Source organism: Chlorocebus sabaeus, chromosome 20 (genome assembly GCF_047675955.1).
Source record: "Chlorocebus sabaeus isolate Y175 chromosome 20, mChlSab1.0.hap1, whole genome shotgun sequence".
Lineage (NCBI taxonomy): Eukaryota > Metazoa > Chordata > Mammalia > Primates > Cercopithecidae > Chlorocebus > Chlorocebus sabaeus.
In genome coordinates, this window is record NC_132923.1 from 8,612,953 (window position 1) to 8,636,381 (window position 23,429).

General features: G+C 47.9%; 1 protein-coding gene across 2 annotated transcripts in view; it reads left to right on the plus strand.

The window, feature by feature from the left end:
• Positions 1-23,429, plus strand: part of KCNN3 (potassium calcium-activated channel subfamily N member 3) — a 163,428-nt gene that overhangs the window by 138,066 nt on the left and 1,933 nt on the right. For both annotated transcript variants that reach the window (XM_007976953.3, XM_037997866.2), the window contains 3 exons: positions 6,665-6,775; positions 17,849-17,976; positions 20,779-20,848. In XM_007976953.3, coding sequence (XP_007975144.1) covers positions 6,665-6,775; positions 17,849-17,976; positions 20,779-20,848 — 309 coding nt within the window. The remainder of the gene's footprint in view (positions 1-6,664; positions 6,776-17,848; positions 17,977-20,778; positions 20,849-23,429) is intronic.

Sequence of the window (23,429 nt, forward strand, 5' to 3'; positions counted from 1 at the left end):
ACCTCCAGTGAGCATTGGGGCTTGCAGTTTATTGTCCTCCTTCCTGTTCCCTTGGTCCCACAGACCTTGGCACCATTTCTGATCATGTTTAGCTGGAACTCACAGAAGCAGGGACTGGGGAAAGAGCACTGAGTTGGCTTTTGGGACCTGTGTCCTGGACAGGGCTGGCCATGTGGCTCTGGGCTGGCTCTTGCCTTTCCCAGGCTTCTGCTTCCACCTCTGCCTATGGTGGGGCTGGGCTTTAAGTGCCAAGTGCTTTGCAGGACTGGCATTCGGCAAGGCTGTGATCCCATCCCCAGGTGCCCAGCAGGTGTGCCGTGCCCTTTCAAGGTGTATCTTTCTTGCCCAGTGCCCTATGACCCACACTCGACACTCTCGCAGAGGCACACGCTCTCGCCTGTCACATGGCCACCACAGTGTGCCTTATGAGAGGGACGTGGGGTCTGAGTTTCTGCTCACTGTGGACCCTGGGTCAGGCACTCTGCCTGTTGGGCCTGAGCATCTTCCAGAGGAAAGTAGAGATGGAGGGCTTGCCCTGCCCCCCCCCCCCCCCCCCCCCCCGGCTTGTGCAAGGACCAAATGCAATGATTTATGTTCAAGTGCTTTGAAAACGAGAAGCGGTCACACACCGGTCAGTGTTGGTGGTGTCCTCAGTGTCCTTCAGTTGCAAATTAGTGAAGTGTTCCCTTGGTCTTGTTGCACTTTGGGTCCAGGACAGGCAGCTACTGCTCTTTGGCCTTCGTCCTGGAATCCTAGAACAGTGTCAGAGCAGGGTTGGACACTTCTTTCAGAGACGGAAACTGAGGCTGAAAGAGGAAAGCACATCTAAGCCTGGGTAGTGTTGGAGGAGGTGGCGGGGTGAGAAGTGGACAGGCCATTTGTGGCGCGGCTTTGGGTCTCCATGGCTGGAGACTGCAGCCCTCCCAAGGACAACCCCCGCTCCACAGCCCCCTCACACCTTTGTGAAAATTCTTCCTTGCAGTGATCCCTCAGATTCCATTCGTCACCCCCATTGCTCCCAAAGAGATGAAGACCCTCTTTCTGGAAGGGCAGTGACCGCTTTCTGCAGTGGAAAGGGAGGGCCGCAGGTCTGGGGGCTGCCCCCACTCCCCACCCCAGTCTGCCTTGTTGGCTTCCTGGGGCTGATATTGGTGGACCAGACAGTCAGACCAAGGCTTGGGGCAGTCGGCCTGCTGAGCAAGAGGGGCCAGGCTCTCTCCTCCTTTCTGACTCCAGTCCAGGGCAGGTCCCTATTAGCAGGCAGGTCCTACGACAGCAGCTAATGACAAAAAGCTTAGCGCTGGGGTTGTGATAAATCATGGGTAAGTGCAAGGCTTTAGAACAAATATCTTCCATCGGTTAGTAGGAGCTTGTCTTGGCATAGCACCAACTGTCATGAGGAAACCAGGGAAAGATGCTTCTTACCAGAAAAGAGTGAAATGCCACCAAAGGCCAAAGCTTTCCTTCTTAGAGCCACTCCTGGGGTGTGGGCTTTGTGCCTCAGAACCAGCTGTCAGCCAGGGCTGGCACAGAACAGGGTTGCCAATAGATGGATGGGCCCTGCGGGGAGCCTCTGTTATTTTAAAATACCAGACTTTGTCCCTCTCAGCACATAGCTGTGCCCCATCCAAGAAGCAGCACCCTAAGGACCCGGCTTCCTGGTTCCTGGACTTCGCATCTCCTGGCTCTACTCTGGCACAGCTGAGCGGAACAGGCGAGACCCTTGCCCGACCCCTGCCTCTCCTTGGGGTCCGGGAGCTGCTTGTCTTTCAGCACCCCCTTTTGCTGTCTGGCTCTGCAGTGCTCCCCCAGAGGGAGTGTTCTGTTCCCTGTGGATTGAGGTGTGATCAAAGTGGAAAGAACAAATGGATGAGGAGGAGCCAATCCAATCCCCACCTTCCATATGAAAAATACAGCCCAGGCCTTTCATCTCTTTTTGTACAAAACCCTGTGCATAAATATATACCTTTCTATATACGGGAACAGGGAGGTTTCCTCTATTCATTGTCAGTGTTTTTCACCCAAATTAAAGTCAGTCGCCTCACTCTGGGGTCAGCCACAGTGAGGAACCCTGGTGGCATTTTTCTAGCAAATGTGATTTTTCTAGCTGAGTCACTCCTAGCCAGGGTTTCACTTTGCTGAGGATCCTTTCCCCTCCTCCTCCCAACCTCCCAACACTATGTATAGCTCCCAATTATTATTGCAAGTGCCTTTACTAAAGGTAGGGCTTCCTGTTTGGTTACCATGGACACCATGAAGGCCAAGGCAAGGCCTGCTTGGGAAGGGAAAGGAAGGATTTGTGTGTGTGTGTGTGGCCTGTAAATAGTCTTAATCATTGTTTTCTCTTGGCAATCCCAGTAACGATGTAATTATCAGCCATTAAGCAGGGTATATAATTGTCTGAACAACTTGCCGTGGCTGGCACAGACCTGGTGTGTTTGAGAGATTTCACCCACAAAAGCAGCTACATTAAAGTCCAGCATCTTTCCATAAGGATTTTTCATGATCACAGTGACAACACAGTAGAGAGAAAGCTGTCAATATTTAGTATCCAGAATTGGAAATGACAATGCAACGTAAAATATGTGCAATGCTGACCTTCTGGTTCTGCAGGCATCTGGAAGACCCCAGAGCCCCTCAAGGCTGCTTGGCATAACTTTGTTTCAATCTAGCCTCTTTCTAAAGCTGGACTCACTCTGTAGACCCTTCATGAGTTATGGACAAACAGGCAAAAGCTTCCACTGTCTGCAGGGACGCTGAGCTTTTCCCCACTGGCCTCATGAGAGATGTGTCTGAACTGCCAAGGGAAAGTGATGATGAAGTAAAAGGTAGCACAAATTGAGTCATTTTGGGAGGAGGCAAAAAGAGGGCTCAGCAAGACATCTGCTTAATGTCAGTTTTAGAAGATGAGCTTCTCCCGAAACACCTTGGTTTCAAACCAATTGATGTTATTTTAGTTGTTGCATGGAATCTGTTGCAGAAACAGAATCCAACTGTAAATCCTCCAGGCTTCCCTCCTCCATTTGTCACTTTCATTTGTGTTTTATTTTATTTTATGCTTCTTTAGTTAAGAACACCTCATACTTTTCCCCTTGGGATACTTGTTTTTCCAGCTTCTAAGGTTTTCCAGCTGGAAAATGTTTCTTGAAAACAAGAGGTGGGAGGACTGGTGTGGAGGAGTCTCGGTCCAGATTTGGGTCCGAATCTCTAGAGTTAGGCGTGTTCACCCCGTCCCAGCCACCCTCCCTCCGTGCACTCGGTGCTCCCTGCTCGCCCGCGTGCCTTGGGAAGTTCCAGCTCATCAGAAGTAGACCCCGTCTCCTCCCCTCTCCCCACAGAACTGGAAGTTGGACAGAGCAGATCCAGGGACTCTAGTTTTGTCCCCTGTGGTTCAGGACTTGGCATATCTGAAAGCAAAAGGCTGAGTCATGGCTCTTCCCCCCAGTCTGACCCCAGGGAAGTCATAGCAGCAGCTGTTTACCCTTTCCCATCCTGCCTCCTCCCTCCTCACACACCCCCTCTGCCCACCAGCCATTTCCAAGATTCCACGGTTAGCCAGGCCCTCAGCGATTTGTCTCTTAAAACTAACCTGCATCACTGCCACGTGACATAGCACTGCCAGGCTGCCACTGTGGCCTGTCAGACTATTAACTCACCTAAGTGAAAGGGCCCAGCATCCCAAAGGGGACCCAGGGGATAGGCGAGTCTTATACCAATTGAAGATGGACACAGCAGGGTGGGATCCCTTGGCACTTCCTTCATGTCCTCTAAAGGGCCAAAATGCACCACTGACTTCTGGCTCAAGCCTTAGGCTCCTTGTTCTTCCTTCCTCTCTCAATCCCATCAGCCCATCATTTTTTCTTATTCCTCAGCCTCCTCCTTCTCTCTTTACCCCCCTGACCCTTGCTGTTTAGGATGCAACACAACTTGTTCCCTATCTCATTCTCTGCCCAGCTTGACCTCTCCCTGCAGCCACCTTCCTTCTCTTCTCCCCTCTCCTTCCCTTCCCTTCCCTTCCCTTCCCTCCCCTCCCCTCCCCTTCTCTCTCCTCTCTCCTTCCCTCCCCTCCCCTCCTCTTCTCTCATGTTCCCATTGTCTTCTCTCCCTTCTTCATTTTTCCTCCCCACACGCCGCACAGTCTGCAGAGGCTCAGCAGTCTAGGCTTCAGCATTCCTCCACGACTTTCTGAAGGCTGCTGATGTCTGGCCCCATCTTTATGAGGTTGCCTCTTAATCCAGGTTAGGTGTCATTACTGGTGACTGCCCCAATTACATCCAGTCAATGGAAAAATGAAGCTGAGAGCATCCGTTGAAGTTGGAATTAAGGGTTAAGAATGCAGCATCCTCTACAGAGGTACTCACAAGGGAGTCATGACATCTTTATGTTGAAAGAAACTGGGAAGTGCCATCTAGTCCACTGTCCTGCCTCCAGAGAGAAATTTATCTTCCTCATGTGAGACAGATGGTTCCTTAGATAAAACACTGTAGTTTCTAATTAAAAGCCCCCTGCATTCAGCCAGTTAAAGTGCGGGCCATGGCAGGAGCTGTGAAACACCCCATCTAGACCCTGGAAATTTGGAATGGTGGATGATTGATTGTTGTGATTACATTCTCAAAGTAGCATGGTGCAGGGAAGCTCCCTCTTCAGGCCCATTGGACCTCAGCTTTCAGGGATGATTTAAGTAGAGTTTTGCTTGGGCCCAGCAAGAGGAGGGAGAATGGAGCCTGGGGAGAACCCTCTCCATCTGATGTTCCATTTTTAATGCTATGATATAGCCCTCTTTTTAGGCTTTCAGCCCAAAGTACTTTTGGAACTCCATATAAAGGAGAGGGATGACACTCTGTCCGGTCGAGGGGAAGGGAGCACACATCTTCCCTCTAGGATGGCTTCTTTTAAGCTATTTTTTGCTTTTGGAGGCCTGGCTAGATTGATTACAGCTACAGACCAGGCTGTGCAACTGCCCAGATCCTTTGAAAACTGGGCACAGAGTCTCCTGTAAGTCACAGAAGCTGAAAAAACACAGCCGTCCTTGAACAAAAGAGGAAAATGAGGTCAGAAAAGGAAAGTTCACACAGACTTGGTTCTTTTCACTTTGTGAAAAGGCCAACCAATGTACTGAGAAACACTAGATTGTTTTAATGGGGACCCTTGTGGGAAACAAGGAGAAAGCATTGTGAACTTCAACCATATCGAAACTTCACACAGGCTAGCCTTTGTCAGCCTGTGGGATAAAGAGAGAAAGAGATTCTCAAAGAGAGAGTAGGGAATGGATCCACCCATATGCATTCCTTCCAAGTTGGTTATAGATTATAGTACCTTTGAAAAACATTCTTTTCTGCTTCTCACACATTTTGTAAGACCTGATGAGCCAAAAATGTTACTGACAGATTCCTTCCAGTCTGGGACCTCATCTGCTAGACTGGGTTCTGTAGCAACTAGAATTACTGTTTGACATCTAGGATTCAGTTGTTGGCTTTAGTAAGTTCATCATCTCTTTCCGTGAGTGGTGGTCAGGGCAGCGCAGGGCACAGCGTGCAGGTAGACGGCGATGGTCTCTGATGAGAGTCCGCTCGCAGAAGGAGGGGGCTGACTCCCGCTGCCTGCCAAAGAGCCAGGGGAGTAGTGAGTCTTCGACGTCCCCCTGTGCTCACAAGCCAACCAAGAAGCCCAGCGAAGATGATTTTAAAATGTGTCGGGAGAATGTTGGAATGTGCAGGGAATTCCCTGCTTATTTCCCAGACAGTCAAGCATGCACCCAGAGGATTAGGACAGAAAAAGTGAGTCTCACCATTCTTGGGGCTCAGCAGAGCATGCTTCCTTGCCCACCCTTTCCCGGGCTCCCCTGGCATGGACCTACCGAGCAGACTAGGATCGCTGTTCCGGAAAATCCCAAGGGTCTGCTGCGGGCTCACTTAAAATCCTGGTTTTGATCTAGCAGAAGTGGTGTTGTGTTTAAAATCTCTGCATGGTGGTGAATTCATGAGCCTCCTGGTGAAGGCAGGAAGGAACCGATTCCTTGTGCTGAGTCATAGCGTAAACCCTCAGGTGAAAAAGCCCAACCGCAGAGCAAGCACAGTCACTGAGTGCATGTGTTCGTGCCAACCTGGGTACCCTCTGTGAAACAAGCCCTGGGGAAAGGTATTGGCTCTTCATTAGATTGTTTTCAGGAACACTCTCAGCCACTGGCAGGTGTTCCATCTGCACCCCAGCTGATGTCCTGCTTGCCTTCCTCCTGGGCCGGCTGGTCTAGAGCTGGCAGTGGGATGGAGACCTGCCTGAGGGAGAGAGGGCCCGTGTGTGCTGGCCCCTCTGTCTTCCGCTACACAGCTTGGCAGGTGGCCAGGTGCTTATCTGTTGGTTAAACCCCCCAAAGTCTCAGCACCACCCAGCATCCTTCTCCATTGGAACTGGCTAGCTCAGCCTCCCAGAAGTCAGCTGCAGAGCACAACTCAAGGGGCACTGCAGACCCCTCTGTGGGTCAGGACATCAGAGTCCTGACAGATTTCGACAGATTTTGTGGCTTGGTCATGACCAGCCAGAGAGCTCGAGTTCCCACTCCACTCCCAGGAAACTACCCCCGTGGGCGCCAGGCGTGTTGAGTCTCTCGTCTTGCCTCTTAATGATGTGTTCTTTCCCCTCTGGTCCTCTTGATGTCCCCCCACAGGGTGCAGGCTGCACTGCCCTTGTGGTGGCCGTGGTGGCCCGAAAGCTGGAACTCACCAAAGCAGAGAAGCACGTTCATAACTTCATGATGGACACTCAGCTCACCAAGCGGGTAAGATGCTACATAGCCATGTCTTATGGGGGACTTAACACCACAGTGGAAGCCAATGAGAAAGCAAATGGTCCGCCAGGTGCTCACGCCTGTAATCCCAGCACTTTAGGAGGCCGAGGTGGGTCGATCACAAGGTCAGGAGATCAAGACCATCCTGGCTAACATGCTGAAACCCCATCTCTACTAAAACTACAAAAAATTAGCTGGACATGGTGGCGGGTGCCTGTAGTCCCAGCTACTCAGGAGGCTGAGGCAAGAGAATTACTTGAACCCGGGAGGCGGAGGTTGCAGTGAGCCAAGATTGTACCACTGAACTCCAGCCTGGATAACAGAGTGAGATTCCATCTCAAAAAGAAAGGAAGAAAGACAGAAAGGAAGTGAGAGAAAGAGAGAAGAGAAAGAAAGAAAGAAAATGGTCATGTCGTATGGGTTTGCACTAGGCTTTTAAAGGGCATGTTTGAGGGAGCCCCAGACACAAAATGGAAACAGCATCTTCACACGATGGGTTCCTGCCTTCTGTTCGATCGCTGTGCATGGTTCAGGCAGCCAAATAATTTTCCTGGTAATTTAATTAATAGCCTACAATGGTATAACCTGCCCCTTTGCCTGATGAAAATCACCCAGTATGAGGCAATGTTTTTTGTTTATGCTCAAATATTTTCAGGATTCTCATTAGGAAGGGCAAAACTATATTGAAAATGTACCTAAAACTATAAAAGTATATTGAAAATGTACCTAAGTCTAACCCTTTAAAAAAAATCATTTAAAGAATCATTCTAGGCCGGGCCCGGTGGCTCACGCCTGTAATCCCAGCACTTTGGGAGGCTGAGGCAGGTAGATCACGAGGTCAAGAGATTGAGACCATCTTGGCCAACATGGTGAAATGCCGTCTCTACTAAAAATACAAACGTTAGCTGGGCATGGTGGCAGGCGCCTGTAGTCCCAGCTACTCAGGAGGCTAAGGCAGGAGAATCACTTGAACCCAGGAAGCGGAGGTTGCAGTGAGCCGAGATCATACCACTGCACTCCAGCCTGGGCAACAGAGCAAGACTCCATCTCAAAAAAAAAAAAAAAAAAAAAAAAAAGGAATTATTCTAGTAGAGCCCACATTCCTAAATAAGATTGTTCATCAAAACGTCATCATCCAATTTTTCCCTTTTGGGTTTTCCGGGTAAAGTTTCTCACTTGAACCATTACGAAAGTGGTTATGGAAGATGAAAATCTGAAAATATGCAGGAATGGGTAGACCAATTTGCTGCTGAAAGTTGGATACCCCACTGAATTGTCAGAGACGAAAAGGCCCATTTAGAAAAGACAGATACAAGCCTTCCAGAATAACAGCAGGCCAAATGGGCAAGGCAGGAGTTGTTTATTCAAGGACAGCTTTTATGGAAAATTCTTTAGAACTACAGCCTGAAGGAAGGTGAGTAAGATGATTTCCTGCAAGACTGTCCTCTTTCTGAGACGAGGCAGAATTAAAACCCTGTGTCCGTGTCTTGGCCTCCATAGTCTTTTTCATTTAGGACTAAAGTAGGTTAAGGAACCCATGAGCAACCAAATGTTGCTTTAGGTTTTTGAAAGCTACAGAAAATATTCAGTGATTAATGTTGCACCGCAGCAACAATGTGTTAGAAATAGAGACAAAGGCAGGAAGGAAGAACAAAAAGAGAGAGAGAGAGAGAATGACAGAGGGAGCTGCGAGTGAGCTCTCGGGGAAGGCAGTGGGAGAGTGTGCAGTGGCCAAGGCCTCTCCAGTTTCTCAGCAGAATTATTTATGGTGTTTGATTGTTTGGTCTTTGATTACATTTATTGGATTTTGTAAAGAGCATTCACAGATGTTAAAAGGAACTGGTACAGGCAAATATTCTTATGTTGTTGACATTCAAGTGTTTGTACTTGGTACATCACGGCCCTGAGCTATCAGCTGCACCAAAAAAAGCCATGATTTGTCACATCACGATGGCAGTGATTGAAGGCTGTTACCACAGTAAGGCCTGCCGGGAACCCTGCCACTTGGCCACTCTCTTTCAGCCCCCTCTAATAATGGGTGCAAAAGTCATGCTCAGTATTGAGGAAATTACTCAAGTTATTGAAACACCTAAATGCAAATCCACTTGCATCTATTTTCCTGAAACAATTTACTGAGGTTTCACTGAATTGAAACTACGTGCTGGAGTGAGGGCAGGGAGCTGTTCTGCCTCCAAAGCCTTCTCATAAGCTGTTTACCAAGAGTAGAGACATTAGCAGTTTCTCTGTTTATTCTGGTTTTCTTTTTGAAGCCAAGTATATTCTTTGTATTTGGTGTTATTCCTTTGTCCTCTCCATTTTTCACCAAGTAAATCAGACGCTAGAGGAAAATAAAGCTGAGGAAAGCCAGCTCCTTTGTATGCCAGGAAAATAAACAATTTTTCTGCAATATAATTGTAGAAGATGAGACTGTGGTTGCTAATTTTAATCTTTCAAAAATGATTCCCTAACATCCTCCTCAATTCCACTTACTTCTTGAAAAGTAGTACTGAAAATCAAATCAACAAATATTTATTGCTCATCCATGAATGTAAGGTAGCTTTTTAATTGAATAACATCTCATTTTTCTGAGAACACTTAAATCTGTTGAAATGTCCCTTTAATATCTAATATCTTTTCTCAAGGAAATAAACAACACAGGAGGGATGGTTCTTACAGAGAGAAGATTTTCAAAGCTGGCAGGACTAGAACTTCTGAAGGTTCTTTTACATAACCTTAATTGAAACGAAACTGGATGTGTGCATCCTTGGCCTGCTCTGGTTTGAGCTGACTTTGAACTGCTCCCAAGAGAACCCCACCTTTCTTCCCCTGGGGATGCCTGGCCTGCCCTCTGTCCTCTCCAAATGGCCCATTGTGTCCAGCTGGAGTGGCTCATTGGTCAAGAAGATGCTAAGCAACTGGGCGTGGTGGCTCATGCCTGTAATCCCAGCACTTTGGGAGGCCGAGGCAGGTGGATCACAAGGTCAGGAGTTCGAGACCAGCCTGACCAACATGGTGCAGGCCTGTCTCTACGAAAAATACAAAAATTAGCAGGGTGTGGTGGTGCACACCTGTAATCCCAGCTACTCAGGAGGCTGAGACAGGAGAATCACTTGAATCTGGGAGTTGGAATTTACAGTGAGCCGAGATCCTGCCACTGCACTCCAGACTAGGCAACAGAGCAAGACTCTGTCAAAAAAAAAAAAAAAAATAGAAATACTCACTCTCAGATCAGACATGATCCTTAGAAACTCTTGGCCGGGCACGGTGGCTCACACCTGTAATGCCAGCACTTTGGGAGGCTGAGGCAGATAGATCACGAGGTCAGGAGATGAGACCTTCCTGGCTAACACAGTGAAACCCCGTCTCTACAAAAAAAAAAAAAAAAAATTAGCCAGGTGTAGTGGCACGTGCCTGTATTCCCAGGTACTCGGGAGTCTGAGGCAGGAGAATTGCTTCAACCCAGGAGGCAGAGGTTGCAGTGAGCTGAGATCGCGCCACTGCACTCCAGCCTGGGCAACTGAGCGAGACTCCATCTCAAAAAAAAAAAAAAAAAAAGAGATGCTAAGCTCAGTCTATTCATAACATCTCAGTGAATTCTCAGAGAAAGATCCAACATGAAGGAGTTTACTGTGGCATAATTTCAACCTCTTTGGAGTGGACAATTCGCAGATTTGACAGATAAAAGCAGTCTCTTACTGGTATATGCAACCTTGATGCTTCAAACACCTAAGCAAAACGAAAAAGGAATTGTAGGTATTAATCATAAAAAATACCCAAATTGTTCTAGTATTTATTCATCCTGTCTTGCTCTAAAGGCTGCAGCCTAGCCTTTGCCATGAGAGCTAGCACTATTTTTATTTATTTATTTATTTGTGGGGAGGGAAGAGGGTCTGATAGCACTGAGTAAGAACTCAGTTTCTGGTTTTCTTGAATCCCGTGCTTATCTTCTTTCCTTGTATCAACTCTGGCAGCAACATCATTTCTGTATTTAATTCAATCAGATCTTCCCACACTGATTTCGCAGTGTCGCTGCCATTGTTATTCTATAATTATAACTTATTGCTAACCTCTGGGCTACTAGATAAATATATTTAAGTACATGATTCACAGAGGGACTGGAAGAAAGATACTAGAGCCCCATTTTTTCTGCCACTCAGTGCTTCCATGTCCCCAACATTCTGTTTTATGTAACTAAACAGGTCCATCACAGAGGTCACTCCCTGGGTGCCACACTCTGTACTCTGGGGGCACCAAGATGGGTAAGAGGTGGTCCTTACCTCCATCCTTAACCTCTGGTGGCTGACTGCCCTCAGAGAGCACTTCTTATAAGAGGTAGAGTGGGCCGGGTGCGGTGGCTCACGCCTGTAATCCCAGCATTTTGCAAGGCTGACGTGGGCAGATCACTTGAGGTCAGGAGTTCAAGACTAGCCTGGCGACCATGGTGAAACCCCGTCTCTACTAAAAATACAAAAAATTAGCCAAGCGTGGTGGTGGGCGCCTGTAATCCCAGCTTCTCGGGAGGCTGAGGCAGGAGAATTGCTTGAACCCACGAGGCGGAGGTTATGGTGAGCTGAGATCGTGCCACTGCACTCCAGCCTGGGCGACAGAGCGAGACTCCATCTCAAAAAAAAAAAAAAAAAAAGCAGAGTGGGCTGCTATGGACACCCTTGGCTTGAGAGGCACCGTGGACCGGAGATATTTTCTTTGTGGTACCTACTCTCCACATCAAGCCACAGTGAGCAGAACCTTCAGACAGCACAGTGTGCTGAGGATCATATCTCCTTCTTGCTGCAAGGTTTTCTTGCCCCAAGTAGCTCATCCAAGTACACTTCCCCATGAATTCTATGAGTAAGACCAAAACGAAACCCACAACTTCCCTAAACTAGTTCCTTCTCCTAACTTCCCTAGTGTGCTCCTGACATGGTGTTCTTCCAGACTCCAGGCATAAAGACTTAGCCCCATTTCTGACTCCTCTGGGCCCTGAACCCCACAGGGGTCTGAGCACTTTCTGTGTCTGATTCGACCTTGCCGTGGCTGTTCACGCATGCGCGCCTCTCCAGGGCCTCTGCCCCGCCACTCTTGAAGCCGCCATCTTCTGTCTTGCACTATCACAGCAGCCTGCTACCTGCGCTCCTCACTTGGGCCTCCCTCTCCCCAGTCATCCTGCACTCTGCTTCCCCATGGCTCTCCTTAGACTCTCGGGCTTACCTCTACATATTACTTCCTGCTCAAAAACCTTTAAGTAATTCCCCCACCTACAATCTCCTGAATGACACTAAAGACAATTTTTCTTTAATTACAAGCATATGCCAAAGTTTGATCATAATCTTGCTAGAAGAAAATTTTCTTCAGCAGCCTAATTCAAAGATTACTCTTAGTAGTGGTATTTCATAGGAAAAACAATGGTAGCCATTGTTATGCCAGATATAGAAGGTTTCGCTAAAGGACTGCTAATGGACAGCTGGTTGGGCTCAAGAGTGGATTTCCAGAACAAGTCTTTATCTCTTTATAATTGATCAGATAATCAATAGGGCAGTTATCAGGAATGCTAATTCTCCCCAGAAGAGGATTATAAATTACATCACATACAAGATTCTGTCCCAAACAGAGTGGGTACAGGTTTTTTTTTTAGCAACAGTCACAGAAATATTGTGTGTTTAAGCCGGAAGGACCCTCAGGGAAGAGCCACTCCAACACAGATGAGAAGCGAAGGCCCAGAAAGGGGTGAGGGGGCCCCCGGCCTATGTAAGATCCAGTTTGCTCTCAGACCATCAGGCAGGCAGCTTTAGGGTGGTCAGTTCCTTGGAACTCAGCATGGGGTTAGGGTCCCAGGCCTGCTGAAGAGAAAAGCCAGCTTAACTCTACCCTAACTGAGTATCACATAAATAGCATTATTGAATTATCCACCACCCATTACCATATTACTACAGGGAGAACCTCAAGCTCCAACTTTGAACAACGGAAATACATCTCCTCTCTCTCCACCCAATTTCCTGCCAGCCAGAGAGGTGGAGCTCCCAGTTCTAAGTGGTCAGTGAGGGCCTCCGGGTCAGGCAGGCAGAGAAGCCTGCAGAGGGAGTGTGGAATAGAACAGAGGGGGGAAAAAGAGGAGGTACAAGCTGGGCGATGAAAGAGAGGGCAACCGGGGAAGCCAGAGCAAGTCTGCGGGGTAGTGATGAGGGGAGAGTGGGCTTGGCAAATGGGAAAGAGGAACCAGCCCCCTTCTCTAGTCCTGTGTGTAATGGACACCTTCAGTCAAGGGCCGGCTTGCAGGTTCTCCGATAGTGATCTGATCCTCACTCAGCCTAGTTTCAACCTGTGTAACTCCTTCAAGTTACAGTCATGCACTGCGTAACAACGTTTCAGTCAATGATGGAGCACATATACCAAGGTGGTCTCAGAAGCCTCTAACAGAGCTGAAAAATTCCTCTCCCCTAGTGATTTGTGTTACCGTTGCCTACAGTGCAGAAATGTGCCATACAGGCTTGTAGCCTAAGAGCGATAGGCTACACCATACAGCCTAGGGGTGTAGTAGGCTGTACCATCTAGGTTTGTTTAAGTACAGTCTGTGATGTTCACACAGTGAAGAAATTGTCCAAGATGCATGTATTTAAATCACACCCACCGGCCGGGCCTCCCTTTCCCTGTCTCCAACCTCCAAGTAGAATACTTCTCTGGCAAGGGTTCCTGGCAGCATAAAGGGCATGCTAGTGATTTCTTCTCTGGGGGGCTCTGCTAATGGGACTCCTGGAATTTCCCAGGACTCCTGGGGCTGCTGGAGGCTTAGGGTGCCCAAGAAAGGTGCTCCTTTCATCCCCCTTGTACTCATGCCCCAAGCATTCTTGCCGCAACCGACAGCCCCTCTGTAATAGCAAGTAGCAGATTACCTGGGCAGAGAGGTGGCCAGAGCAAGTCATTGACATGAGATGCTATGGCCAAGAGCTCAAGGAAGCGATGTGTGTTCTGTTGTATGTTTTCTTGCGGGCTGGGGAAATTAGAGGGAAGGAAGCTGATGTTTATCGGAAGAGGAGAATATTAGCAAAGATACCATGTATTGAGGCATACGGCCAGGGTCTGTGCTAATGTTTTAAGTATATTCTCATTTAGTCAACACAGTAATCCCGTTTCACAGATGCAGCTAGCACTTGCATCACTCTCTAGCCCCAGACCCTGCTTTGTTGTTGTGGTTTTTTAAATGCTTGTTACCTGATGCTATAATATAAACTGCATACCATCTTCTCCACAAGATTGTAAGTTCCATAAGGGCAGGAATGTTATTGATTTGTTCACTGTGGTACCCTTACTTGCTAGTACAATGTCTGGCCCATCATAGGTGCTCACTAATTGTTCCTCAAATGTATGAATAAAGAGAGTCTCATAGAGTTCAGTAGTGGGTCCAAGATAGAGCTCATGATCACATCTATTTGTCAAGTTTTTCTGAGGGTTAATGAAACCATGCAGACATACACGCTTAGCACACATCCTGGCACATAGTAAGCACTCAGTATATGTTAGCTGTCACAATAATTTTCAAGGTCTTCATTGGACCACTTTCTTGTCCAGGCTCATTAATTTTAGAGCCCTTCCTAAAGTGGACCGTAGAGCCCATTCTCTGGTCCCAATCAGAGTGAAAGCAATTTTTTTGGTGGAGAGTTTCTGGGCTTGCAGAAAACAATCAGCCCATTTTGGAGGCAGGACAGCTGGACTTCCATTCACTTCCTCTCCTAACCATCCCCAAACCCACCCGATTGTGGCCAATGTTGAGCCTCTCTTTCTGGCTTGCTGCTTTCATCTTAAGCCCTGCCCCCTCGCACTGCTGCACCCTAAGAGCGTCTTTTGGCCCTAGTGCCTCTGCCCACCAGGAGAGGTCAGGAGGTACCCAAGCCTCCATCAAGGAAGGGTGCATGGAGCCCTTCGGAGGCTCGGGAAATCTGAGGAAAGGCACATGACCTCATCTGCTCCTGACCCCAGCAATGCTTAGATCAATCAGCCAGGTGAACTGGAGGGAGACCCTGGCCACAATAGCATTTATCGTCCACCTGGGAAAGCCCAGTGCAGTTAAAAGCCTATTTCTTTTGCTCTCGCAGATATTGATCTACTTAGCTTTGTGCCAGACTGTTTGCTGGTAATTAATTTCAGAGTCAGTGCAAGGGCTGGCAGTTAACATCACTTTCCCGAATGCACAGCGGCCTCCCTCCAAACTCATAAAGATGATGTGACTGCCTCTGTCAGCTACCCGGGCTGTGCTGTGACTTCAATATCTTACATTTGGGCTGACTTTAAGTGCAGGACCTGGACTCCGTGTTCTGTCACATTGCTAAGTAAGGGCCATGATGATTTAAAAAAAAAAAAAAAAAATCCAATGTTCTTTCCAATTCCTTGATCCTGGAAAACAGGAAATGATTTTGTTTGTCTTTCCTTCAGTCCACATGAAAACCTTCTGCTTTTCCTGGACCTGGCTCTTGTTTTGACTTTGCCATTAGCTAGCTGTGTGATTCCGGCTCTCACATCCCATCTCTGAAGTGGTTTCCTCATATGTTCCATGAGGGGTTTGAGCTAGATGATATTAACTAATATCTGTACGGTACTTTACGTTTTATGCAACATTCAAACCCACACTGACTCAGTCTGCCATTTATAATTGTCTAGTCTTGGTCTGTGTCTTGGTTTCTTCGTCTGAAAAATGTGGATAATGTTAGCACCTCCCCGATGGGGTTGTGGTAAGAATTAAAGGAGCTTAGACATATGAAGTACTCAGACCTGTGGCTGCGCCTGGTAGATGTTAGCTGTTGCCCCCAGCACCATCATCACTGCCTCATAGCAGCCCTCTTTATTTTTCACATCTTACAGATAATGAAGCATTTGCTCCTAAACCGCTTCATAATTGACAGAGCAGGGATTCACCTGCAGACTTTCCCGTTTCCTTGAGGCTTTCCTAAGAGGCTAAGTGCCTAGGGAAACTGAAGAAATGACACATCCAATTGCCCCTCTCCCTGCAGGAGGAGGGCAGTGGTATTCAGTGTGCGCTCTGCAGAGAGCGAGGCTTCCCTCGCATGCCGCCTTTTTTCCCAGGAGGCTGCTGTTCACTCTAGTTCCCTGAGCAGAACCCCAGAGACCACAGTGTCCTCTCCTGGACATCCACCATTTCCAACTTCTCACCACAACCTGCTTCCTTTCAGGCAAGAAAGTACTAGAGGCGGGCAATTAAGTCATTTAAAACTATTTTCATGGTGGATCTTTACTGCATTTTTAAAAAAGCAATATTTATGTCCCTTAGACATTTCTGAGAAGACTTAGCTGTTCTTTTAAAAACATCACTTCAGCGCCAATGAAAAATATAATCCAGCCTTAGTAATAAATTTTTAAAACATACACACACAAAAGTTATCAGCCTGCAAAACAATGTTTCCTAGCCTTCCCACACGTCTCAGTATTTTAACAACGTCCCATCTGTTGATGTCAGTCTGAAGAAGCAGGTCTATAGTCTCTAATTTTATTAAAATCCTTTCTGGCTAGTAACCTGATTTCTATTAGGCTGGCCTACTTATTTCCAGGCCCCAGGCCTGTGGACCTGTGCCAATCTGCATGACTGACAGAAATGGGGATGGTTAATCAAAAATCTGTTTAGCGTGTGCTTAATAAGGAATGTTTTCTCTTGCTCTTGTTACTAATTGCTGAGGATGTCTGTGTTTGGATTAAAACTTTGTCCCCTGCCATCTGGATGCCATTGATATGTCTCAGCTCAGTCGTGAGCCTGGTGATATCAGTGGTTTCCATGTCAACAGATGACAGCGTCATATGTTGAAACGTGTGATTGCAGTGCACAGTGAAGGAGCCAGCCTTGGGAAAGAGGAAGCTCTGGTTTCACACCTAAATATCTTCACTGATTTTCAGACGTTGCTTTGAAATTATTTCCGTTTTGTGCCAATTACATTTACATGTAAAATTGCAGCGCAAATGTTTTTGGCCATTTGGGAAAGGACAATGGGCTTATTGGTACCTATAGTTCCAATTAGTGGGAAAGACATTTTCTCAAAGAAGTCTTTTAAAATCTCCAGCTGATAGGAAATCTGTTTACTCTCTGAATCCAAGCAATGTACCATTACTAAGTGGCAATCTCAGGTGAAGCTCGGAAGTCTGCATGTAAGGGCAGCAGTGGTATATTGCTAGCTATTTTCCTAGGGGACCCCGGGACTCAAGGTCTTGCTCATGCAACCTGTCTAAATATAGCATCAGCAACAGCACTCAAGAGACAGTACTGAAATAATCAAGAAAAAAGAAGAAAGAAAGAAAGAAAGAGAGAGAGAGAGAGAGAGAGAAAGAAAGAAAGAAAAAGAAAGAAAGAAAGAAAGAAAAGAGAAAAGAGAAAGAAGGAAAGAAGAGAAAAGAGAAAAAAGAAAAGAAAAAAGGAAGGAAGGAAGGAAGAAAGGAAGAAAGGAAGAAAGGAAGGAAGGAAGGAAGGAAGGAAGAAAGAAAGAAAGAAAGAAAGAAAGAAAGAAAGAAAGAAAGAAAGAAAGAAACCCTTCCATTTAGCTCTAGTCTGCAGTGTCCAACACAAGATTAATAGCAGATGAATTTTAATCACCTTTTCTTTCTTTCTTTTCTTTTTTTTTTCTTTCTTGAGACGGATTTTCACTCTTGTTGCCCAGGCTGGAGTATGGCACGATCTCAGCTCATTGCAACCTCCGCCTTCCAGGTTCAAGCGAGTCTCCTGCCTCAGTCTCCCAAGTAGCTAGTATTACAGGCATGGGCCACCATACCTGGTGAATTTTATATTTTTTGTAGAGACAGCTTTGACCATGTTGTCCAGGCTGGTCTCGAACTCCTGACCTCAGGTGATCCACCTGCCTTGGCCTCCAAAGTTCTGAGATTACAGGCGGGAGCCACCGTGCCCGGCCTTCATCATCTTTTCTAGGAGTTCCGTGATTTTGGTTAAGAAAATAGATCATTGCGAAATCGTTTCCTTATGAGGTAGACTACAGTAGCAACCACACACAAAAAAAATATTATGTGAACCTAAGAAAATGAACCTGATAGCAGCCTACTTTATTTATTCTTCCTTAGATCAAGAATGCTGCAGCCAATGTCCTTCGGGAAACATGGTTAATCTATAAACACACAAAGCTGCTAAAGAAGATTGACCATGCCAAAGTCAGGAAACACCAGAGGAAGTTCCTCCAAGCTATCCACCAGTGAGTATGCCAGAGTGGTTCAGCCATCAGATAACCAGATTGGGAGCAGTGGGACTCCTACAACTCTGTCAGTAGCTTCTCATATACTTAGGAGGCACAGAAGAAATCCATTCTGTTCCACTCAACAAGTGGAGTGGTGAAGTGGGTCTGATCACTCACTCACTGCACCAGCCACATGCCAGAAATTGGGCAGGCTGTTATGGAAGGTAAAAACTAGAGTAAGAACCTCTAAGGGCTTCTACATTCTACACACACACACCCACACACACCACACACACCATAAACACCACATACAAACACCACACACACCTCATACACACCATACACACCACACACCACACACACCACACACACACCACACACACCACACATCATACACCCCACACACCATACACCCCACACACCATACACACCACACACACCACACATCACACATCACACACACCATATACACCACACACACACCACACACACCTCATACACACCATACACACCACACACACCACACACCACACATCACACACACCATATACACCACACACAAACACCACACACACACACCCCACACACACACCATACACACCACACACCATACACCCCACACACCATACACACCACACACACCACACACCACACATCACACACACCATATACACCACACACACACACCACACACACCACACACACCACACACCACACACACCACACACCACACACACCACACACCACACACACCTCACACACCTCACACCACACACACCACACACACCACACACCACACACACCTCACACCACACACACCTCACACCACACACACACCACACACACCACACACACCACACACCACACACCACACACACCACACACATCTCACACCACACACACCACACACACCACACACCACACACCACACACACCACACACACCTCACACCATACACACCACACACACCTCACACACACCACACACACCTCACACCACACACCACACACACACCACACACACCACACACACCACACCCACCACACACACCACACACCACACACCACACACACCTCACACCATACACACCACACACACCTCACACACACCACACACACCACACACATTACACACACCTCACACACACCACATACACCACACACCACACACACCACACACCCCACACACCACACACCACACACAAACACCATATACACCACACACACCACACACCACGCATCACACACACCATATACACCACACACACACCCCACACCACACACACACCACACACACACCACACACACCACACACCACACACAAACACCACACACAAACACCACACACACACCCCACACACACCATACACACCACACACCACACACACCACACACCACACATCACACACACCATATACACCACACACACACCCCACACCAAACACCACACACACACCACACACATTTCACACACACCACACACCACATGCCACACACACACCACACACATACACACCACACACAGCACACACCCCCCCACACCACACACCACACACAGCACACACATAGCACACAAACCACACAAACCACATACACAAACCACACACAAACCACACATCAAATGCACTACACACACAATACACACCACACACACCCTCTACACACCACACACACAACACACATGACCCCCCACACACCACACACAGCACACACACACCAAACACACCATGCACACACAAACCACACACACACCGCATACACACACCACACACACCACACACCCCATACACACACCACACACAATACACACACCCCCACACACCACACAAACACAACACACATAACACATACCACACACACTGCACACACACCCCATACACACACCAAACACACCACACACACACATGCCCCCACACATACCACATGAACCACACACACACCCACACACACAAACCACACCCAAACACACCACACACACACCACACACACCATACACCCCACACACACACTACACACATTACACACACCACACACACACCATACACCCCACACACATACTACACACATTACATGCACCACACACACACACCACACATACAACACACACCACACACGCCACAAACACACCCATACACACACCACACACACCACACACACCCCATACACACACAACACACAACACACATCACACACATGCCCCCACACACCACACACCACACATACAAACACCATACCACACAAACCACACACCACATGCCCCCACACACACACCACACACACGCCCCCACACACAGCACACACACAACACACATAACAAACACCACACAAACCACACACAAAATACACACACATGCCACACACACACAGAACACACACCACACACACAGCGCGCACACACACACCCCCCCCCCATACATTGCAACTCAAATCAAAACAAACTGTGGCTGATGCTTTCTGTGATGGGGGAGTTTTTAAAAGTGGAAAAACAAAGGATGAAAACATTTATTCTGATGGAGAGGTTTGGGGAACCCCTGAAAAATTGAGAATAAGGCACTCAAGATGGAAGGCGCAGCCCAGGCATAGAGGCAGGGAAATGATCTGGGAATAGCAAGAAACCAGTGACTGAAGGTGAGCATGCGTTGGGACCCCTGGGGGGATGTGACAAGCCCCTGGAAAGTAAAAGCCTCAGTTCTTCTCCAGGTTCACGGTCCCCATGCTGGGTTCCAAAATCAGAGGCAGCGGAAGGGCTAGAGGATCTGCTGGTGAGGCTAAGCCTTTGCATGAATTTGAAGGGCTTGCCTGTTATCACTCTTCCCCACAGGTTGAGGAGCGTCAAGATGGAGCAGAGGAAGCTAAGTGACCAAGCCAACACCCTGGTGGACCTTTCCAAGGTGAGTGGCAGTGTCTGGAGACATCCCCTAGAACCTGCAGACACCGAGTCTTCTCAGGCTCACCTGTGAGTCCTGGCTGGGTTTGCACTGGACAGAGCAGGACCAGGCAAGCAAAGACAAATTTCTGCCTGGTTCAAAAATACCTGTGCTCCCGTTTGTTCCATTTGCAATCTACCGGTATGTCCTGTGGTCTTTTAAAACTTGGCATTTGTTTCTTAAGTGAAATCGCTCAGGTGTGTCTTTGCGTGGAATTAATGAGCTGACCGAACCTTTTCCGTGTCATTTTATGAGCTGCACACTGAGGGACTCCTGAGGTTGGGCTTGAGTTTGCACGGCTGTGAAGCATGCTAGCAAGGACCAGACGGCAACGATAGCCATGCTGACTGCCCAGGTCACACCGGTTTGCTGTGATACTTGGAACTTCATTTTTGTGCATCCTCCAATCCTTAACAACCAGTTTTTCTGGCCTCAAATTGGTGGCAGTGGTGTGTGTGTGGGGGTGCATTTCTTTACTTCTCAAGAGGCAGATAGCCTACAAGGAACATGAAGATACCCAAAGAGAGAACCCTCCTTTGAGAGTCCTAGGGCGTGAGGCTCGCCATCACTCTGCCACTCTGTTTCTGGCCCTGAGCTGCCATAAATACTGTAAAGAAACTCTGTCCTCTTGCAAATCACCCAGGTGAGGGAGCTGAAGGCCACACTGCTGGCAGAGCTGAGAGTCGGTGCCACTGAAGAAAGGGCTTCCCCCACCTCAGCCCACTCTCCTCATTACCTCTTGATAGGAATTGTATATTAAGCATACAGCCCAGGGCCAGGCTGGCAGAACATTCCAGCAGATGTCAATTATCATAATGGAACACATTCCCTGGGTAAGCAAGAGAAACTCCCTCAGGCACATTAAGCACCCTTTGAAAAGAGTGCAATCAGAGAAATCACTAGTTGTCGGGGCCACGTGCAGGCGCCTTGTTTAATAAAGGGATTGAACAAAAGAAAGGGCCTCCTAAACCTGTGAGGACTTCAGACGGGGAGTAAGCAGCTTGGCACAGTTGGGGAGAAGCCTCCAGGCCTGCGTGCCTTTGGAGGAGGGCGTTCACGTGGAGTGCAGGGTGGTTCCTAGGAGCCTGCGGTGGGAGTGGAACGTGGGCATGCAGGAGAGAACTCCCTCAGGTTTTTGGGTGTGTTGGTTTTAATATCAGAAACCTGCTGGGACTAGGTTTAAAAATGGAGAAATCTATTCTAAGGATATAAGGGAGTCTCATTCCAGGCAGAACCTCAAAGGAGATATGTGGCCAGACTGCAGGAAGGAACTGATTTGAACCAGACCTGAGAAGCCCCCACAACCAGGAGGTCTCTCACCATCGCTTCTGTCTCTTTCTGTACAAGTGACTGCTTCAGTTCTCTCTCCCTCTCCCTGTCTCTCTCTTCCTCTCCCTCTCTCTCCCTCTCTTTCTCTCCCTCTATGCCTCCCGTCCCTACAACAGACTGTAACAGGCTCCAATTCAGAGAGTACATATGATAGTTTTAGCCACAGGTAAAGACTAATTGGCCCCCTACTAGTCTTAATTCTAAATTCTCAGAAGAGAAGAAATGATTGGCCAGTTTGGGCCATGTATCCACCCTGGGACCAATCAGCATTGGCCAGGAAGAGGGTCATATGGGGCAAACAGGGCTAGAGGCCCACCTGTGAGCTTCAGGAACAGCCCAACGAGATGCCCCAGGATGTTTCTTCTATGAGGAGCAGTGTTTCCTGTCTCTCCTCTCACCTTGCAGGACACACTGTGACTGATGTTCCCTGGGGACATCTGGCAAACCCAACTTTCAAACCTGCATTTCTGCAGTGCCACCCACGGCCTCTTGGAGAGATGGGGCCCACAGAGCAGACTGGGTGAAGCGAACCCCTCAAGGAACTGGAAAGACACTCCTGTGAATTGGGTGGGGGAACTAAGCTGTAAATAACCCAGGAGCAAGTTACCTGGAAAGAAAGAGTGTGCAGGAAAGAGTTAAAGGAAAAAATCTGCAGAACCCCCGTGGGGAGATCTGGGGAGGAGGTGAACTCTGACATTCGCCCAGTCTTTGTCTTTTCCTCCCAGGAGACTCACCCAAGGTCCTGGCGGCAGCTTAGCACACTTCACACTGGTCCATATTCCCCCTGGCATCCTGTCACCACGCAACGGAACAGGGGGAGACGATAACGCCGTGTTCTCTCTCTTTTCTGTCTTTGTGCTGTAGCCTCCCAACTCGGCGCCTTCCCACTCCTGCCCTTTGGTCCTCTCTAAATTAAGAATATGGCACGTGGCCTCCACATATTATGTCTGTATTGAATTGCTGTCCTATAGGCTGGCAGAGCTGGGAGGGCTTGGAGTCTTTCCCCGATTGCTTCAATTACTTCAGCTGAAATATAAAAATAATTCCTACCATCGGAGGCTCAGGTGGTCGAATAAGATGATATCTGTGACAATGCTTTGTAAACTATAAAGGTTTTGCAAATGGTAGTTCCGATTATCAATATAGATGAGGAAACCAAGATCTAAACGAACAGAGTGACCATCCCACAGACAGGCAGTTGGTGAGCACCAGCGCA